Consider the following 19,431-nt stretch of genomic DNA (forward strand, 5'->3'; position numbering starts at 1 on the left):
CACATTGTTTCTTTTGTCTATTTATACCTAAAATTCTAATTTTGTATCTAATAGATACATTAATTTAAAAAATGTTCTGTAATTATCTATTAAACATAGTTAAATTTTATGTTCTATATAATATTTCAACATTTTTTAATATATAAGAGACCTATTAAATACAAAATTAAATCTTTACAAATTTATTAGACATAAAAATAAAAAAATAAGGGATTTGTTAGTTTTTTTTTTTAGTGTTCAAGTACTATATAATATATACATACAAATTCAGATGTTCATGGATTAAACTTCTAATCTTGTAAAAATTTGTACCATAGTATGAAGTTGTGTACTCTCCATTGTCTCTAAGCAATGTTCTACTATAACATTTTCTTGTATTATGTCTGTAGCATGGTGTGTGTTTCATTTTGCCTTTAAATTTAATTTCAAAATAAATTCTTTGGGATCAAATTTGCTAATTAACTTGCTTTGTTTATGTACCATGTAATATATATGTGTATATATAAATTTTTGAGTTTAACAACCAAAGAAAATAGGGATCTCCAACATTTGATCTTTTTTATTGAAACATACTTATATTCTACATAGCAAAATAGGCAAAATTTGATTCAATAAACTAAAAATTAAGAAAATCAAATGAGATATTAGGCTTAAGGTGGGGTAAAGTGAGCCCCATGTCCCCAAATTAAGCCCAACAGGCTTCCTAATCTCCATTACTATTTCTAAAGGGGAATGGTAACAAATAGCTTTTAAAAAAATCAAAATGAGAAATGGTTAATAATTTTAGACATGTTTGGTAATCATTTCATTTTTTATCTTTAATTTTTAAAAATTAAACATTTTTTTTCTCAATTTCTTACATTGATTTGTATTATTCTTTAAGTACAAAAGTTGAATTCTTAGCAAAATTTCAAAAATGAAAACAAACTTATAAAAAAAAAATTTTAGTTTTCAAAATTTAGCTTTATTTTTAAAACCATCTATAAAAAGTAAATAGCAAAATCAAGATATTTAGATATAGAATAAATGTTTATAGACTTAATTTTCAGAATTAAAAAAAGTAAAAGAAATTAAATGAATACCAAACGTAATGAATCGTGACTGACATTTATTAATGGAGGAGAGTAAATAATTTTATGTTTTTTTTATACCTTTGGTATATTCTCATATTCGTAGTCAACCCCCTCTAATTATTGCTAATAGATTTTTGTTTTAAAGATTTCCAATTAACATTTGAGTCTATTAATTTTCAAACCATTCAACTTAATTTAAGAGGTGTATGAAACCCGAATGACCTTCATGACGAAAGAAACAAGGAAAAAACCAAGAAGCAATGGGAAGAAGAAATGAAATACATTCAATTTTTGGAAGTAGAAATGACAGTAGATCTATGTGATAACATCGAAAATGTGCTATCTTGCTTCACTGATTTAAAGATTGTTCCTAGATTTTATATGTTTATTTAATGATTTTATAGGTATTGAGCATCTAAAAGGTAGAACGAAGTGTTAGAGTCGAAATTCGCTAAAACAAACTAAAACGGAGCTCAAATGTATGAACCAAGAAAAAAGAAGTCAAAATGACCAAAATGTCCCTTGAATCACTGTGCAGCGATGTTGCTCGACGCTCTAGATCTGAGAGCTTCTTATTTTGGAAATTGAAGGAGCACTGTGACGTTGTCCTGTGGTGCCGCAACGCTATTACATTTGATAGATGCACGTAAGGGTGTTCGTAGGTTAGGTTAGGTTAGGTTGAATGACTTTTTGGACCCGACCTAATTGTTCGGGTTGTTAATTTCTTCAACCTAAATGACCCTTCTTAAAAAATGAACCCAACCCAACCCAACCATGAAACGTTTGGGTTGGATTGGTTTGGGTTGATCGGATTATTTTTGTTCTAAAAGAAAGTAAGTTGTTAATATGTAAAAATTTTATTTAATTATTTTCATATATTGAATTAAGATTAACAACTCAATTTCAATTTATATAATGAATATTTCCTTTCCAAAGTGCTAAAACACTTTTTTTAGGAGTTATTAGAAAATAAATTATCTAAAAAAAGATAAAACTTAAATAAATATATGTATATATGATTGTATCATAAGTAAAAAAAAATACATTATAAAGTTCATAATAAGTTCGGGTTGATTCGGGTTGGTTTGGGTCATTTTAGGTGAACCCATGAACCAACTCAACCCACAAAAATTTCATTTATTTGAACCCAACCCAACCCAAATGAGTTGATAACCCAACCCAAACTGCATGGGTTGGGTTGGATTGATCGGTTTTGTCGGGTCATCGGGTTTTTTAAACATTCCTAGATGCACGCGTGCACGAAGGCACCACAGCACCACCTAGGCATTATGACACGATGCTTGTGAAGGAACTGTTAAGTTCCATAGCAAAAGCAGGGATCAGCTCAATTTTCAATTTTTCTCATAACAACAAAATTTACATAATTCAAAAAGAAATTATGCACTAGTAAAAAAAAATCCACAGCATGCTTTAAGAGAGGAAAAGTGAAGAAGAAATCATTTTCCAGTCACAATCCAACGAACAAAATTTCAAGTAACACCACCACAAGTGAGACCTCTATATTTTTTTTTAGGATGAGAATCTCTCAAATGTGTGTGGGCTCTGAGATTTTGGGAAGAGGGAGAATGATTTTTTTTAAAAGAGATAAAATTTTATGTGAGGGTTGAGAAAAACTCCAGAGAGCCTTCACTTAGAAGACTTAGTGAAGATGATGATGGAAAAACTGAACAAAAATAATCATCCTGCGTGAAAAACCACCCACTTCCACATTGATTGAAAGAATTAAGGGAAGGGAGTTGTAAATCCTTCCCTTTAATTTGAAATTTAAATTTAAAATAATTAAAATAATTATACATATAATAACTAACTTATTATATGTATTTATAACTATATGTTATATTAAATATAACATATAACCTATAGTTTTTATATTATATCAAATATAATATAACCTATAGTTTTTAATTCTCTCATTTATTTGTGGTTTTAATATAAATCCCATTTATACTAAATTTAATTATATGAATCCAACCCATATAATTAATACTTGAATTATATTCAAATATTTATTTCCTCTTAAATAAACTTTATATCATAATGTATCATATACATTATATTAACTATATCACATAAAATTAATTTCATCAATTAATTTGAACAATTCAAATTAATCCAAAATTAATTCTCAATCATCCTTGTTGAGCTACAGATGAGACCTTATAAATCTATAGATTGAAGCTTCAATGGTACTTAGATAATTAATTAAACTCTTTAGTTAAATTACCCAATATCCATTATTTGTCGGTCACTCCACTAAAGATTGACAGTTGTATTCTTCGCACTATAGATATATTTTTGTATCCATTGGATATAACCAATCAACGATGTGATAACCATTCACAAAGTGCAAGTACAATTGGGCCAAAATTACAGTTTTGCCTATGTAGTTACATCTAACTTCTCATGTACCATTGATCTCTCTAATGAACAATAAGTCATAGTTCAACTATGCAAAACCCCTCTCTGGTCAAGAGAGGGTGTGGCGTCATATTGTTCAAGCCACAAAATCAGCCCTTAAACGTTGCAATTTATGTACTTACTCAGACGTTAGGAAAGGAGTGAATTCCGTCTTGTGTAATTTTGTTCCTGGTTCTCTAATTAGACAAATCTCCAAAATGGTAGGCTTGTTGAGTCAACAATCTGACCACTCTCACCCATACAAATCAAAGGACTGTCTTCATAGGCAGAAATTCACAACTCACTCAGGATTTAGGTCATGTCACCTATGGTCATTCGGGTGAAATATAAGTCTCTATTATGAACTGTATTATATAATGAGACCAGTCATTTTGTGGTCCGGTCTTATACAAACTCCTTTGTATAGAATACTCTTCCTCACATGTCTCTACATAAATGATCAGGATCAGATCATTTGTAGCATTTTACAACAATTGTAATATCTACAAAGCGGGTTATATCTGTAGTGTCATCAGGATAAAGCACCCAACCTTATCCATCTACCACAGAACATTTGATTTATCATTTAAACATAATCCACTTCTATGTCTCTACATATATGTTTAAGCTATAGATGATAACCTTGGATGTTAGTTTATTGGTTTATGGGTTAATGCTACTAAATATTAAATAAAACATCTCATATTTTATTAAATAAATAAAATATTTGTGTATTACAATTACAAACTATAAGACCCACGAGATTTAAGTCATCAACCCCAGTAGCTTGGACCTGAAGCATCAGTGCCTCGACGTTGTGACGTTTTTATAAAACCCGATTTATGTTTTAAGGTAGAGAATCTGACTGCCACACGATTTTCTCTACACTTTTCTCTTTTATTCTCATATTCGGTCTGTATTAATGATTGGGACCAATTACCCTTTGATTACAAACACGATTATGGGGATCATTTACCCTTTGATTACTGTGATAAATCTAAATCATTTTTAATCTTAATTTTTTTTCCTTTGAACAACCATATTAGAGTCTCCCACAATATATAATTATGGGTATGAAATCCAATTTTTAGTAGTCAACGACTCAATTCTTATTTTTTTTTTCTATTTCTAGAAATTATTTCACTACATTTTTTGGTGTCAAAACTGTTGGTGTTGACAATCAACAAGCAGAAGCAATTAAGATCTTAAACACTCCAATTTCATTAATTTTAGAAATCAAGCATGCATGTTTATTAAAGAATAATAGGGTTTCAAAGCTTACCTTTGAAGAATTCTTCAAATTCCTTCAAATTCGGCAGCAATTTTCATTCCAATAGTTTGTAAACCACCACTTCAGCTTCTTTACTATCCTCTTGGCCTTTAGATTGGATTGTGGGATCCAAAATGAGAAGAATTAAAGAAGATTGGAGATCAAATTTCTGGCTTCTCTCTCTCTTCTTTTTTTTTTTTTTTTTTTTTCTTCATGAAGAAGAACAATTTTCAATCTCATCCCCACAAATTCAATCAATAAAATTTGTCTTTCAATAAATTAAGTATGCAAATGTTGTCTCTAGGAATGACACCAAGACATGCTTGAGAATTTAGTGTCTCATGTGGAAAAACCCACTTAAAATTAGATTTCCATTTTCCTAATTGAATTTAATTGAAATTCAAATTTTTATTTGAAATAAAATTTCAAAATTAAAATGGAAAAAATAATTTCATATATATAATATTAGTTCAACAATTGAATAATATTCTTTAGTTTTACACAAAATTAATTCAAAAATTAATTTTAAATAAAATAAATACTTAATAATTCATCAAACAATTTTAATTAATTAAATTAATTTAATATCAAATATTAAATTAATTAAACACCAATTCTTAACATGTATCCCTATTCATGTTTTTAATATTTAAATCATATTTAAATATTATCCAACTCTCCAATTTCGTTTAATTTGATAATTAAACGTTTAATTATATACGATTCTCTCAATTCAAATTTGAACATTTTAAATTTTTTCATTACACTGTTCTAAGGTATAGTCCGTTTATGAGCTAGTACGTGGACCTAATGGACCTACAGATCTTGAGCGTCAACGATCTGAGATTAATTGGCTAAACTCTCTTAACCGAATTAACCAACATTAGTTAACTACTAGGTCACTACACCAAAGCACAGTAGTTGTACCTCCACACTGTAGATATATTTTTGTCCACTTGATTTAACTATAATCAGTAAGTCATTCTTTACAGATTGTTCGTATTAACAACTAGGTCAAAATTACCATGTTATCCATGTAATACATTTTGCTCCTTAAGATTCTACTGATCCACTAATGAACAATTGGTTTATGGTTCTACCAATAAACCGAGTCTCTCTCAGTCATATAGAGAGTGAGGCCTTTTTGTTCAAGACTAGGAGTCAGTACTTAAGAGAACAACCTATCTGCTAACCCTAAAATGGGTATGAGTGAATTTAATCTTGTAGAACTATGTCCCCAGCTATCTACCTGGTCTTACCTCTAGAATGGGAGGTTTATTGAGCAGAAATGTTGAGTTCTCTCACCTATGCAGATTAAAAGATAATCCTGAAAAACAAAAGTTCATAGTTAGCTCAAGATTAAGATTGAGTAACCTTAGGTCATCGAATTGAAATAGTTAGTTTTAGCAATAAACGGTCATTATAAAGAAAAATGACTATTTCGTGGTCCAATCTTATGCAAACATCTTTTGTATAGGATGCCTCCACTCGCATGTCTCCACATGAACGATTTCGGGATCACATGATTTGTAACTGATATAAAGCAGGTCGCATCCATAGTGTCTCTAGGATGATGTACCCAACCCTCCTTATACTTATAAATCGTTTTGGCTAAATACTCAAACCCGATCGTCTTTTATGTCTTTACATATGGTTCAAGTATTCATACCATAGTCAGAGGTTCGTTAGTTTATTGAATTTAGGCTTTACAAGTGCAATTTACATATTCAGTAACAGTTTAATTTTACAAAATGCAAGTTTTAGGATATACAATCCAACAAAAACGGGTTAAAACAAAGAATCTATTCTCTTTATTTCTTTCTTTTTTTCTTTTGTAAAAATGATCTTAGAGATTGTGTAATGCTTACTCTCAAACTATTTTTTTATACAATAGTAATATTCTTTGTTTCTCTCTTCATTTTTGGATTACGTCATAACATGATTATGGGCTAAGGTAAGTAATTCTAGCTTGGATTTGATAGTTTTCCCCTTTTCAGATGAATTTTGAGACGTGATTTTCATTATAAATTGTTCACACACTCTTATTTATGGATTTTACTCCTAAATTCCTGATTATAAATGACATTTTCATTTTATTGATTAACAACCAATACTTGATTGTGGAATTCCATGCTTTAGATTTATTTTTTGTTAAGGTAATAAATCATAAGAAAGCAAAGGATTTGATTACCTTTCTTGTTGTGAAGTCTTGTTGTGAAGTCGACTATCAATTGACATTGTTTTAATCAATCTTGATGTAAAACCATATTGAATAAGTTAATAAGATGTTTGTAAATTAATTTATTCATCCTGACATAATCCCTTAAGCTTAATACAATTAGTTCAAGTGTTTAGAACAAATTCATCCACTCATATTGACTAATTAAATAATTAGGACAGTTGATTAGCGTTCTAATCAATTTTGCTAGGCTTAGATAAGAAGTTTGGTCTAGAGTGCAATGATTAATTAAATTAATTGAGGAGACTTCAAATCAACCCGAGCTAGACCTTTTTAATCCTAATTTTACAAATCTCTCTTGTTCTAATTTATTTTCATGTGAATTTATTTTTCATTGCAAACAACTCCAATCAACAAATCTCTCCCTCAATTAGCTTGAGATTGTAGACATTCTAACTGAGAAATATGAAGGTTTCTTGTGAATTCAACCCATACTTATACTACTACATAATTAAGGAAGGAATAAAGCTTTATTTGATTTGATTGAAAGGATTCGACACCCTTTCTAGTCCCCTTACAAATGTGATAGGAGTAATGATAGAACAATGACGACTCAATTTGGGGCATTCAACAGTATAAGAGATTGAGAAAGATGAAAAGATGGAGCTGAAAATTGAAGATACTCAAACGTGCAGGAAAGTTTCAAACCGAATGTGTTCTTTTAGAAAGATGGTACGATTGGTTTAATCGAGTTGACTTCTAGTAAATGTAATAGACGACTTAACTGAGTGTTTTTTTTTAAAATCATTTTAGGGGTCGGGCTGTTTGGGACGTTGAGTTGAGATATGATGCAGGAGTTCATATGTTTGTATTTAGAGTACATTATTATTTGGCATAAGTTCATATGTCTATGTTTTTTGTGTAGAGTTGAGTTCATATGTCCGAGATATCTAGTACAGTTTTTTGAACTCTAAAAAATCTTCTTTTATGATTATTATTTTTGTTTTGAAACTTTTTTATTCAATAATTTTACCCATTTTTGTTTAAATAAATTATGGATTGCAATTTTTTCTTTTACTTTTTAAAGTTTTTACTTTTTTTTCTTTTTGTAATAAACAACAATTAACCCATTATATTTTTTCCAGAAATATGGTTAAATAAAATGAGAAGCTAAAGAGAAATCAAAACTTTTTATTCCTAATTTTTCTCCATAAATTTCATCGTCACTGTTCATCTTTTTCTTCCTCTTGATGTAGTTTTGTATTTATCCTCTGTCATGATTTTTTTTTTTAAATTGAATCTTTGCCATTATCTTAATAGCTAATGAAATACCACCACATTTCTTCAACAATTCCACTTTCAATTCCCTCCAAATTTGGAGGATCAATAGAAAACAAATCTCCATTTTTCACTAATTATTGCCATAAAATTTTATAGGAAAAATCTTCAATTTATATATATATTTTTTTGTTGTTTGTTACATACTTTTCAACTACATACATACATGTCCAAATAATCTTAACACACTTGGTATATGAATACAATTAAATAAAAGTCTATTTTACAATTTTCTACATATAAATATTGTACTTAACAACAATCCTACAACATACTTTAACAACCATCGATCTTATAATAGTCGGAGGTGGTTGTTGAAGTTGATTCTCGAAGAGGATTTTCATTGGAGTTTGTAGTCAGAAATAGTTGTTGGAGCCGTAGTTAGTCGTATGAAGGTGATATTGGAGTTGGTTGCGCAAAGATGGTCGTCGAAATTGACCATCGAAGATGATTTCTGCTGAAATTTGTAGTCAAAGGTGATTTTCGAAACCCGAAGTTGGTCGCCAAAGTTTGTTATCAGAGGTGGTTGTTAGAGCCTGAAGTTGGTCATCGAAGTTGCTTGGGTGAAGGTGGTTGTCGAAGTTGATCATCGAATATGATTTTATTCGAAGTCTGTAGTCGGAGATGATTGTCGGAGCCTAGAGTTGATCGCATGAAGGTAGTTGTTAGAGCCTACAGTTGGTTACATGAAGATGGTTGTTAGAGTTGGTTATTGAAGTTTGTTTTCAAAAGTGGTTGTTAGAGCCTGGAATTAGATGTCGGAGTTGGTCGCTAGAGTTGTCATTGGTGGTCGTTGTCGATAGTGGCCAATGAATGGAGCCATTGAAAACATTGGAAGAAGGGAGAGTTGAGGTGAGTTGGGATGAGTTGGTAAAATATATCAACTCAACTCCACCAACATTTAAAGTTGATGGACCAAACATTGAAATGGTATATTTTACCAACTCAACTCATGTTGGTGAGCCAAACACTCCGTTAATGCTAACTCAACCATGAAGTAGAGTTTAGTTTGATTTCATGGGAAATGAGTGTACTATACCCATATTATATTCATATTTTAACTTACTTTTATGTAGCTATATAGGTGTAATTACGATATATATGCACATTGAGGAGTTATTTAGGCCATTGTTTTAATTAGTGTGTGAGTTAAGGTTACTAATTTCATGTTAAATGAGGGTATATATACCATATACTCATATTTTAACTTACTTTTATGTAGTTATAGGTGTAATTATGAATATATACGCACATTGAGGTTAGTGATTTCATGTTAAATGAGGCTACATATACCAACATACTCATATTGAAATTTACATTTATGTAGTTTACAGGTGTAATTGTGAATATATACACATACTGGAAGTAGTATATATGGAATATATACACACCCTTCATTTTATGCGTTGGTATAGGTAAAGAATATATGGTTGATTCAACACTTTTCCCTTCGTAAATTCAACATGTAACAATCTAGTCAGTACCCCTTCTATTGTTTAATGCTAAATATCCAACTCTCCATCGATTAAGGGTACATATTCTTGATAATTGATATGATACAATTGTTAGCATAAATTCTTTATATCTATATTAAATAGATAAACCTTAGGATTATTCATGTTAAATTGTCAAGAATAACATACCGGATTCCATTGCAAAATTTATGATAGCTTAAAGATGATGATGGACGACTATGGTCTTTCTCAACTAAAACTCCGAATGCTTTTAGTGGGATCTCTCTACATGGGATTCAAGAAAGACTGGGTACTTATTGTTTGGATATTTCGGGGACCATAGTCTTAAGGTCTCTTTATATACTAGTTCAATTAGGGTTCCCATTAAACTCTAATTAACTAGGAATGGGCTTCTACCCATTAAGTCCATACTCAATTAGGAACCTAGGGACTTAATTAATTAGATCACATAATAGGGCCCAATCTAATAAAATAACCCAATGAGATAAATTATTAATCCACATACATAGCCCATACTTTAATTAAACATATTATTATTTAAATATGTCTAACAATCTCCCACTTGGGCTATGTCTATGTACCTAATATAATTAAATCACATAAATCTTAAGCGTGTATAAACAGGTTATTTCAATAATAGAATTCCTCTTTAGTTCAATCTGGTCCATCTCCTGTATTAGCATGGAATCAAGCCGGCTTTCGTCACTACCCTTGTATCTAAACCTTCCTTGATCACCAATTCCAATACATTCAATGACATAGATCAAGTATGGATAGATAGCATGGAAACTACATGCAAAGTGATCTGGATCATGCCGGTTTCCAACTGGTCCAAATTCCTTAATGAGATCATTCTAAAAAAAAAAAAACTTTATGCTAAACTGCATGCATGATAAACAAGTTCAGATAATAAAACATAAACCATCAACTTTATTCTATATAGAAAATAAACAAAATAAGGTCAAAGAACATCCTAAATAACAAACTCCCACTAAACCATGGAATCAGAAAAGTGACTAACACCCATGTAAGCAACATACTCATGAAAAACATTAGGTGGTAAACCTTTAGTCAATGGATCTGTCATCATAGAGTTTATTTCTATGTGTTCTATAGAAATTTGACCATTCTGAACTCTTTCTTTAACAACCAGAAACTTCACGTCTACATGCTTTGACTTCATATTGCTTCTGTTGTTTTTGGAATACATCTCAGTCGACTTATTGTCACAAAATAATTTTAGTAGTCTTTCTATGCCAACCACTATCCGCAACCCAGTGACAAAATTTTCTAATCATATTCCATGATTGGATGTCTCATAACATGCTATAAACTCTACAGCCATGGTAGAAGAAGCCATAAGTGTTTGTTTAACACTTTTCCAGGATACAACTCCTCCAGCCAACATGAAGATATAGCCTGAAGTGGATCGCAAGGTGTCTTGACATCCAGCATAATCAGAATCAGAATACCCAATGATCTCCAAAACTTCTGATCTCCGATAAGTGAGCATATAATCTTTTGTTCTCTATAAATACCTCATAACCTATTTGGCTGCTTTCCAATGATCCATCCCCGGGTTACTCAAATATCTGCCTAACACTCCAACTATAAACGCAATATTTGGACGCGTACATACTTGAGCATACATTAGACTTCCAACGGTCGATGCATAGGGAACCTTCTGCATCTCCTTAGTCTCGAGTGTGGTCTTGGGGTATTGAACTAAATGAAATTTATCACCTTTAGCGATCGGGGTATCTCCCGATGCACAGTCTTTCATGCCAAATCTACTCAAGATCTTTTCAGTGTAGTTCTTTTATGACAATCTCAAAATACCTTGATAACGATCTCGTAGTATTTCAATTCCTAATACAAAAGAAGCATCACCAAGATCCTTCATCTCAAAATTTCTTTTGAGAAATCTCTTAATGTCATGCAATAAACCTACATCATTACTAGTTATGAGTATGTCATCAACATATAACACCAGAAAGATTGATTTACTCCCACTGAACTTTTGATATACACAATCTTCCACAATGTTCACCTCAAAACCAAATGAGGTTATCACTTCATGGAATTTGTGATACCATTGACGATAGGCTTGCTTGAGACCATAGATGGATTTCTTTAATTTGCACACCATAGACTTTGAATTATCAGACACAAAGTTTTCTGGTTGCATCATATAAATCGTCTCATCAATGTTCCCATTGAGAAACATAGTTTTTACATCCATCTGGTGTAGCTCTAAATCAAAGTGAGCTACTAGTGCCATGATTACCCTAAAAGAGTCTTTCGATGAAACCGGAGAGAAAGTCTCTTTGTAATCAATGCCTTCCTTTTGAGTAAAACTCTTTGCAACAAGACGATGCTTATATCTTTCGATATTGCCATGTGAATCAATTTTGGTTTTAAATATCCATTTACAACCTATGGGTTTCACTCCTGATGGCAGTTCGACAAGTTCCCAAACGTCATTGTCTTTCATGGATTTTATTTCCTCTTCCATAACACTTATCCACTTTTGAGAGTTAGAACTTTATAAAGCTTGTTGGAAGTTGATTGGATCATCTTCCATTACGCCCACATCATCCTGATGTTCTTTGAAGAAACACAATATAATCATCTGGAATTGCACTTCTCACTCTAGTAGATCTTCTTAGTGGCACTTCTTGAGGTTGTTGAGTTTGAACTTCAGGTTCAACAACAGGGACTTCAATGTTATCATGTTCTATAATTGGTTCATTAATAAGTCAGGAATTGGAGCCTGAACATCATTTATAATCATACGAGGAAAAAAAACCAATTCCTCTTCAAAGACAACTTTCCTTATGTTATCTTCCCCCCCAAACTCAACACTCCTCAAGGAATCTAGCATTTTCTATCTCAAACAATGATCTAGAAGTGGGCATAAAAATTGAAACCCCGAGAGTGTTCCAAATATCCAACAAAATAGCATTTAATAGTTCTTGAGTCCAATTTTTCTTCATTAGGCCTATAAGGCCTAGCCTCAGCTGGACAACCCCATATGTGAAGATGTTAATACTAGGATTCTTTTCTGTCCACAACTCATAAAGGTTTTGGCTATTGCTTTACTAAGTACCCTATTAAGGATATATGTTGCATTCTTTAGTGCCTCACCCCAAAGGGATTCTTGTAGAGAAGAATGACTAATCATACTTCTTACCATATCTTTAAGTGTTCTATTTCGCCTTTCCGCTACACCATTCATGCTGGGTTTGCCCGACATAGTGTATTGCGGGACGATTCCACATTCCTCTAGGTATTTGGAAAAGGGCCCTGGACGTTGTTCACCTGATCCATCATATCTACCGTAATATTCACCACCACGATCAGATTTGACAGCCTTAATTTAATTTCCAAGTTGAAGTTCAACTTCAGCTTTAAAAGACTTGAAAACGTCCAAGGATTGAGACTTCTCATGAATTAAATATAGGTATACTACCATAGTCCTAAGGTCTCTTTATATACTAGTTCAATTAGGGTTCTCATTAAACCCTAATTAACTAGGAATGGCTTCTACCATTAACTCAATTAGGAATCTAGGGTCTTAATTAATTAGATCACATAATGGGACCCAATCTAATAAAATAACTCAATGTGATAAATTATTAATCCACATACATAATCCATACTTTAATTAAACATATTATTATTTAAATATACACGCACATTAGATGTTATCAACCTTCTATTGATTCTTGGCTGGAAATTACTTGGTGTTTATGTTGAATTCCATTTTAAGACTGATTTGAATAATATTAAATAGTATAATAATGTTTGTTATTCTGATTGTTGCCAACTTTACTTCATTCCTCCTTAATACTCTCACTTTTTTCTTTTTAGTTTACAATATGATAGAGTTAAAAAGTGAAAAATATTTCTAATGATATTTTCGTCCCGTCGCAATTTGAATATTTTATTAAAAATCATGTTTATCCATTTTTTCAAACTCTAAACTTAGTTTAGCTATTTTGCCTGTTGAACATTTTTAAAACTTAACCAAATGGGTATGTGGTTGACTAACATGAATTGGATTGAATCATTAAAAATTACTAACTCAATCTTTGATCTACCAAGGTTAGATGTGGATAGGGAGAGTTGTTATTTTATCAACTCACCCCAATTTTTCCTCTCTCCAATATTTTCAATGGCTTCACTCTTCTATCAACGTTGTCAACTACCACTACCACATTCTACAACCAACTTCAATGACCACCTTCGTGCAGCCAAGTCCGAGCTCCGACAATCATCTTGACGGCAACTGTAGCTAAGATCACCTCCGATAATCAACTCCGCATGACAACCATCTCTAATGACCAACATCAACATTTTCCCCAAGCGACTAACTCCTACGAAAACCACCTCCAATGATCAATTTCGACGATGACCACCTCTAGTGCCAACTTCAATGATGACCTCTGGTGACCAACTCTAACTATCAACTTCATCGTTCATCTCCAACAACGAACTCTAAACGGAAAAAAAATTTACTAGTGAAAGTGTTTTTAAATAATACAAATTTGAAATTATTAGTTTATAGCATTTAGTAGTCGTCTTTTATACTAATTTGATATTGAGGATTATTTGAAAATGATCTGGTCATCTATATGTCTACTTGTAATAGATATCACACACACACGCACACACGCACACACATGCACACGCGCATGCACACATACACCCGCGCACACATATACCCTATTTTTTGTACATGTTCAATTCATATGTTGCACAACCGTTAAAATATGTTGTAAGGTTGTCAATTATATAAATAATAGTATTCTTGTCAACGTTGAGTACAATAGTTATGTGTAGAAAATTATTAAATATATTTTTATTTAAGCAAAAAGCCAAAAACAAAAACTACTACTACTAATAATAAAAATAATAACCTATAAAAAATCATATTTTTTAGGTTACAAAAATTGCACAAAATATTCATAACTTAACACAACTCTACATCCTAAACATCGACTTCTCAAATCAACTAAACTCTTCTTAACTCTGCATCTCAAACACAAATTTTCAAAACCAATTATACTCAACTCAGCATCTCAAACACACAATTATTACCAACTCAACTGAACATCCTAATCACAGATAATTATTACCAACATAGTTAACCACATATAATTATTACTAAGTAAACTCAACCAACTCTCTGTGCTAAATGCATAATCTTATATTTATATTGAAGTCAACCTAAATGTAATGTTATTCTTAAAATATATTATATAATCACATCAATAAATTTTTTTAATAAAATAATATTATACTTATCAACACCTCTAAAATTTTTATGCATCCACCAATCTGAGTATAACTCAATTAATAAACACAAATGACTTGATGGTAAAGTAATTTTTTTTTTCTACCTTCCTCCTCTGTGCTCCTATTTTATCAATCAAATTGTATTATATCAAATTATTACTTATTAGTCAAATCAATTTGTTAAGTTAACATTTAAATAAAAAAATTAACAACCTAGACTACCTAATTAGAGGTTTATGATTAAAAAAAAAATTAGGTGAGACAATCCGAACATTTGGAAAATAAATGACCAAATAGACATATCTATGAAAACTCATATATTAAAATTTTAATATAAAGTATTAAAAAAACTCAGTTAAAGGTTGTCCCCTCCCGTGAAGAGAAAAAGGATCCGTTAGAGTCAACACATGGGAAGTGAAAGCCATAAAATCTGCAACCAAAATGGTGAGCGTTGGCAGTTCTAATTTCAGTATATCCCATCTCACGTGCCCTCTAAAACTCTCAAAAAATCATAAAATATATTTTGGAAAAAAAAAAAAATGCTGCATCCATCTATTGTTACGTCCAAAATCCACCCAATAAAAATCTGTCATTTTTTTTAAAAAAAAGAACTGATTATTTTTTTTATTTTCTAGGGTGTGCATTTAATTATTGTTCATATATTTTTACAGAAAACCATGAAAATTTGGATCATGGTTCCCCAAAATCAGAGAGAACAAAGACTAGAAAGCAAAATATATAGTCCCAATTCCCCATTACTTATTTATCAACCATTATTATCATTACAACAATTTCAGATGGTTTCCAATTAAACAAAGTCCCAATTTCCCCATTAATGAAGGAAAAAGATAACATAGCTAAATCAATCAATCTTCAGAACCTAAACAACACACTTTCATATTATGAACATTATTCTAATCAGAGATTTTCTTTCTTGTTCTCTGTTTCTTTTTATGGTATTACCGGGCCGGCGCTCCGGCATTCGGCGAGGGATTTTTGCTCGCCTCCTTGACAGAAGAAGAACAACGTCGGGCACCGAAACAGGCAGTTTCCAGCGAGTCGGACGGTGGCGGAGTCGGGTTTCATCCGTCGTAGGGGCTCTGGGATTGGGCCGAACAGATAGTTACCGCCCAACAACAGCCTCACGAACGGTGAGATTCCGGGCTCCGGTGCGGCGATTTTGAAGGCGTAGAGAATTGGAATCATTCCAGTGAAGTTGTTGTTCTCTAGTGACAAAGCAGAGAGCTTCGGCATCAACGCCATGAACGGCGGCAGAAATCCAGTAATTTCATTGTCGCTCAAATCGACGGCTATAAGTTCGCTCCGAACGCCGTCAGAATCTGGGGTTTCCACGGCAGAGAATTGGTTGAAAGAGAGCGTAAGTTGCTCCAAAGACGGATGTTCAAACAGAACCGCCGGAACAGAGCCACCGAGTCGGTTGTGACTCAGATCCACAACTTGAAGATTAACCAAATCCCGAATGCTACTCGGAACCACCCCTACAAAGCTATTATTCCTCATCGACAATTGAACCAATGACGTCGGAAGAACAGCCGGAAGCTCGCCAGAAAACCCATTATCACTACCATCCAAATAATACAAATTCTTCAAAACCCCCAAGTTGGGAAAAGCACCCGTGAACCCATTCGACTGCAATTCCAACCGCTGCAGACTAACAAGCCCCACAAAACTCGCCGGAACAGAACCATTAAATCCATTTCCATTCAAATACAGCTCTTCCAACACAGAGAGCGAGCCCAGTGACGGTGGAACCTCGCCGGAAAACGAGTTAGCAGATAGACTCAGTGAACGCAACCGTGTCAAATTGGAAAACGAGTTAGGAATAGAACCAGAGAAAAAATTGTTAGACAAATCAAGCGTTTGCAGGAAAGGGAGGTTCCAAAACACAGAGGAAAGGGAGCCGGAGTAACCAGCCTGGTCGAGGTTAACCTCGGTAACTCTGGAAACGCCGGAGATGACAGTATCGCAGCGGAAACCACAAGTGAATTTCTGGCCGAAGAGATTGTCACATGGGTCGAGAGAAAAATCCCAAGAATCTACACAAGAACCAGAGGAGATGGAAGTTGGGTCCAAAGCATTCTTGAGCTGTTGCAGGACTTGGATGTCTTCCCAATGGGTCTTGGATTGAACAGAAAGGAGAACGGCCATTAAAAGGGGAAAGAGAGGAAGATAGAGGGAAGCCATTTGAAGGAGTATGAAGAAATAGAAGGGTGAGTGGGTTAATGGAGGCGATATTGGGAAAGAGAAAGGAGATTGGGGATTTTAGGGGCTCACAGTGACATAAAGAGGAAGAGGAAGATGCTGTTTTTTGTTTTTTTAATTTGAGGAGTGGGTTTTAAACAGAGAAGTTGTCAGAGCAATCAACTGGTGGATATTGGAACTTTGTATTTAAATTTTGGAAGCGATGTCGTGGGTTTTGGGAGAAGCGGAAGGCAAAGAAGCAGGAGGGGGCCTCTTGCCAGAAATTGAATGATGGATTTCAGGCTAAATGATACACAACTTTGTAAATTGTTTTCAAAAATACCTCAACTTTCAAAAAATTTTTACTCCTCTTGTAACCATTCTATTTTTAGTTTATTATTCTTTAAAATCAAGTTTATAAATACCTTCTCTATGATTTCTTTTGTTTTATTATCTATTTCTATGTAACAAAAAACAATGTTTTTGAAAATTTGAACAATAGTTTTTAAAAAATTATTGGTTTTTTCGAAATTTGATTAAGAATACAATTCTTTTATTTAGAAAAAAAATTGATTAAGAATACAACTCTTTTATTTATGAAATATGAAAACAATTTGAAGAGATTGAGAGGAAACAAACACAAATGGTTACCAAAATAGATCTTTATAATGCTTTTAAGCTTTTAAAAAATATTAAAAAAATATGTTTGCTGTATTTTTTTTTTTTTCCAGAAGTCATGTTAAAAATATCCTGAACTTTCAAAAGTTGTTTAAATATCCTTAAACTTTTTTTAAAAAAAACAAAGTTCAAAATACATTACCATTAGTACATGGCAACCTTTGTTAATACCTCATCTCAAAAATCCTAATGAACTTTGAAAAGTTGCATTAATACTATTAACCTTTTACAAAAATATATAAAAAAATATCATTATCATTAGTATATGGATAGAAATTATTTATCTACACCCATTTCACCTTCTTCTTCTATTTCTTCTCTCTCATCTTTTCAATTTATGATCTAACACTTTTTTATTTTGTCTCTTTTCTTACCATTTTACTCTCCTTCCACTATTCTTCAATCTCTAAAACTACTCCTTTAAATCAAGCTATGTAGGGAATATCAAGAACAAAGGAAAAATTTTCCCTTGGGAGAAAAAAGTAATAAAACATGTGCATTACCAAATTTCTAGCAATGAAGATCTTGTTGTTGTTATTTTCATTTTTGGGCTAAAATTAGTCTATTTACTGTGGTCAAGTACAAAGGTTCCCATGATCGAAAATGATATTCCTTTTGTTGGAATGCTTTAGATATGTTGACCTTAAGATTTAGAGGAGTGCACTATATATAAACTCTCTAACTCTACTAATGCTTTTGTAATTTGTAATATGATATTTTCTCTCTAATAATAAAATTGTTTTCTCCCTCTACCGTGGTTTGTGGATATAGTTAACACACTGTTAGTAAATCACGTCAATCTTTTTGTCAATTGCTCTACTATTTACGTTTTTTGTTTTTCTTTCATTGTCAATTATATAACACTTTTTTCGACCCCTTTTTGTATTTGGTGATTTATCGTTTTACTATGTTTTGAGGGGAGATTTTGATTTTGGAACTTTTGTGAGATTTTTTTTATGGCCAAGTTGTGTACGTGTAAAATTGATTTTATGACTTACTAAGGACGATATGTTCAAGTGCAAGCATACACTGTCAACAAATAATATAAGTGGAAGTATTTCAAGTTTTGTAATCCCAAGAGATTATTTACACTTTTAGTTTTAGTTTAGAAATTAGTTTTAAAGGTAATTGCCACATCCCCTCTTGGACTTACCTCTTTCACCTAAAAGGAGGCTTGAAGATAGTAAATACCACTCTTTTGTGATACTTACTGGTCGCCTTGACCTATTTTGCCCACAACTTATAAACTAAGTAAACAACTGAATTCCAATCAAGATTATTTTATTAATAATAATTCAAAGTTTATACAATTTATTTTAACAATCTCCCAACTAATTACAATGACCAACCCCTCTTAGAACCAGGTCCTATAATGAAACTAAGATAGTAAATCAATCCTATAGTTTGTCAAACCTTGACCTTGTATGACACTAGGAACTCTTCACATTTGCCACCTAGAGGGGAGGGGGAAGGGGGGAGAAACAAAACATTTGGAAA

At 32.2% G+C, this 19,431-nt stretch overlaps 1 protein-coding gene across 1 annotated transcript; it reads right to left on the reverse strand.

Annotated features, from left to right (window-relative positions):
• Nucleotides 1-15,777: 15,777 nt before the first annotated feature.
• LOC120069177 (probable LRR receptor-like serine/threonine-protein kinase At4g36180) lies at nt 15,778-17,545 on the reverse strand. The gene has a single exon (XM_039020851.1). It carries the CDS (start codon nt 17,257-17,259, stop codon nt 16,006-16,008), a length of 1,254 nt encoding a protein of 417 aa, XP_038876779.1. The 5' UTR covers nt 17,260-17,545; the 3' UTR covers nt 15,778-16,005.
• Nucleotides 17,546-19,431: the final 1,886 nt, after the last annotated feature.

The sequence above is a fragment of the Benincasa hispida genome, unplaced genomic scaffold, assembly GCF_009727055.1.
Source record: "Benincasa hispida cultivar B227 unplaced genomic scaffold, ASM972705v1 Contig281, whole genome shotgun sequence".
Lineage (NCBI taxonomy): Eukaryota > Viridiplantae > Streptophyta > Magnoliopsida > Cucurbitales > Cucurbitaceae > Benincasa > Benincasa hispida.

Bases quoted from the DNA above. Each gene is read 5' to 3' on its own strand.
- LOC120069177 (XM_039020851.1), bottom strand. From the start codon at position 17,259: ATGGCTTCCCTCTATCTTCCTCTCTTTCCCCTTTTAATGGCCGTTCTC.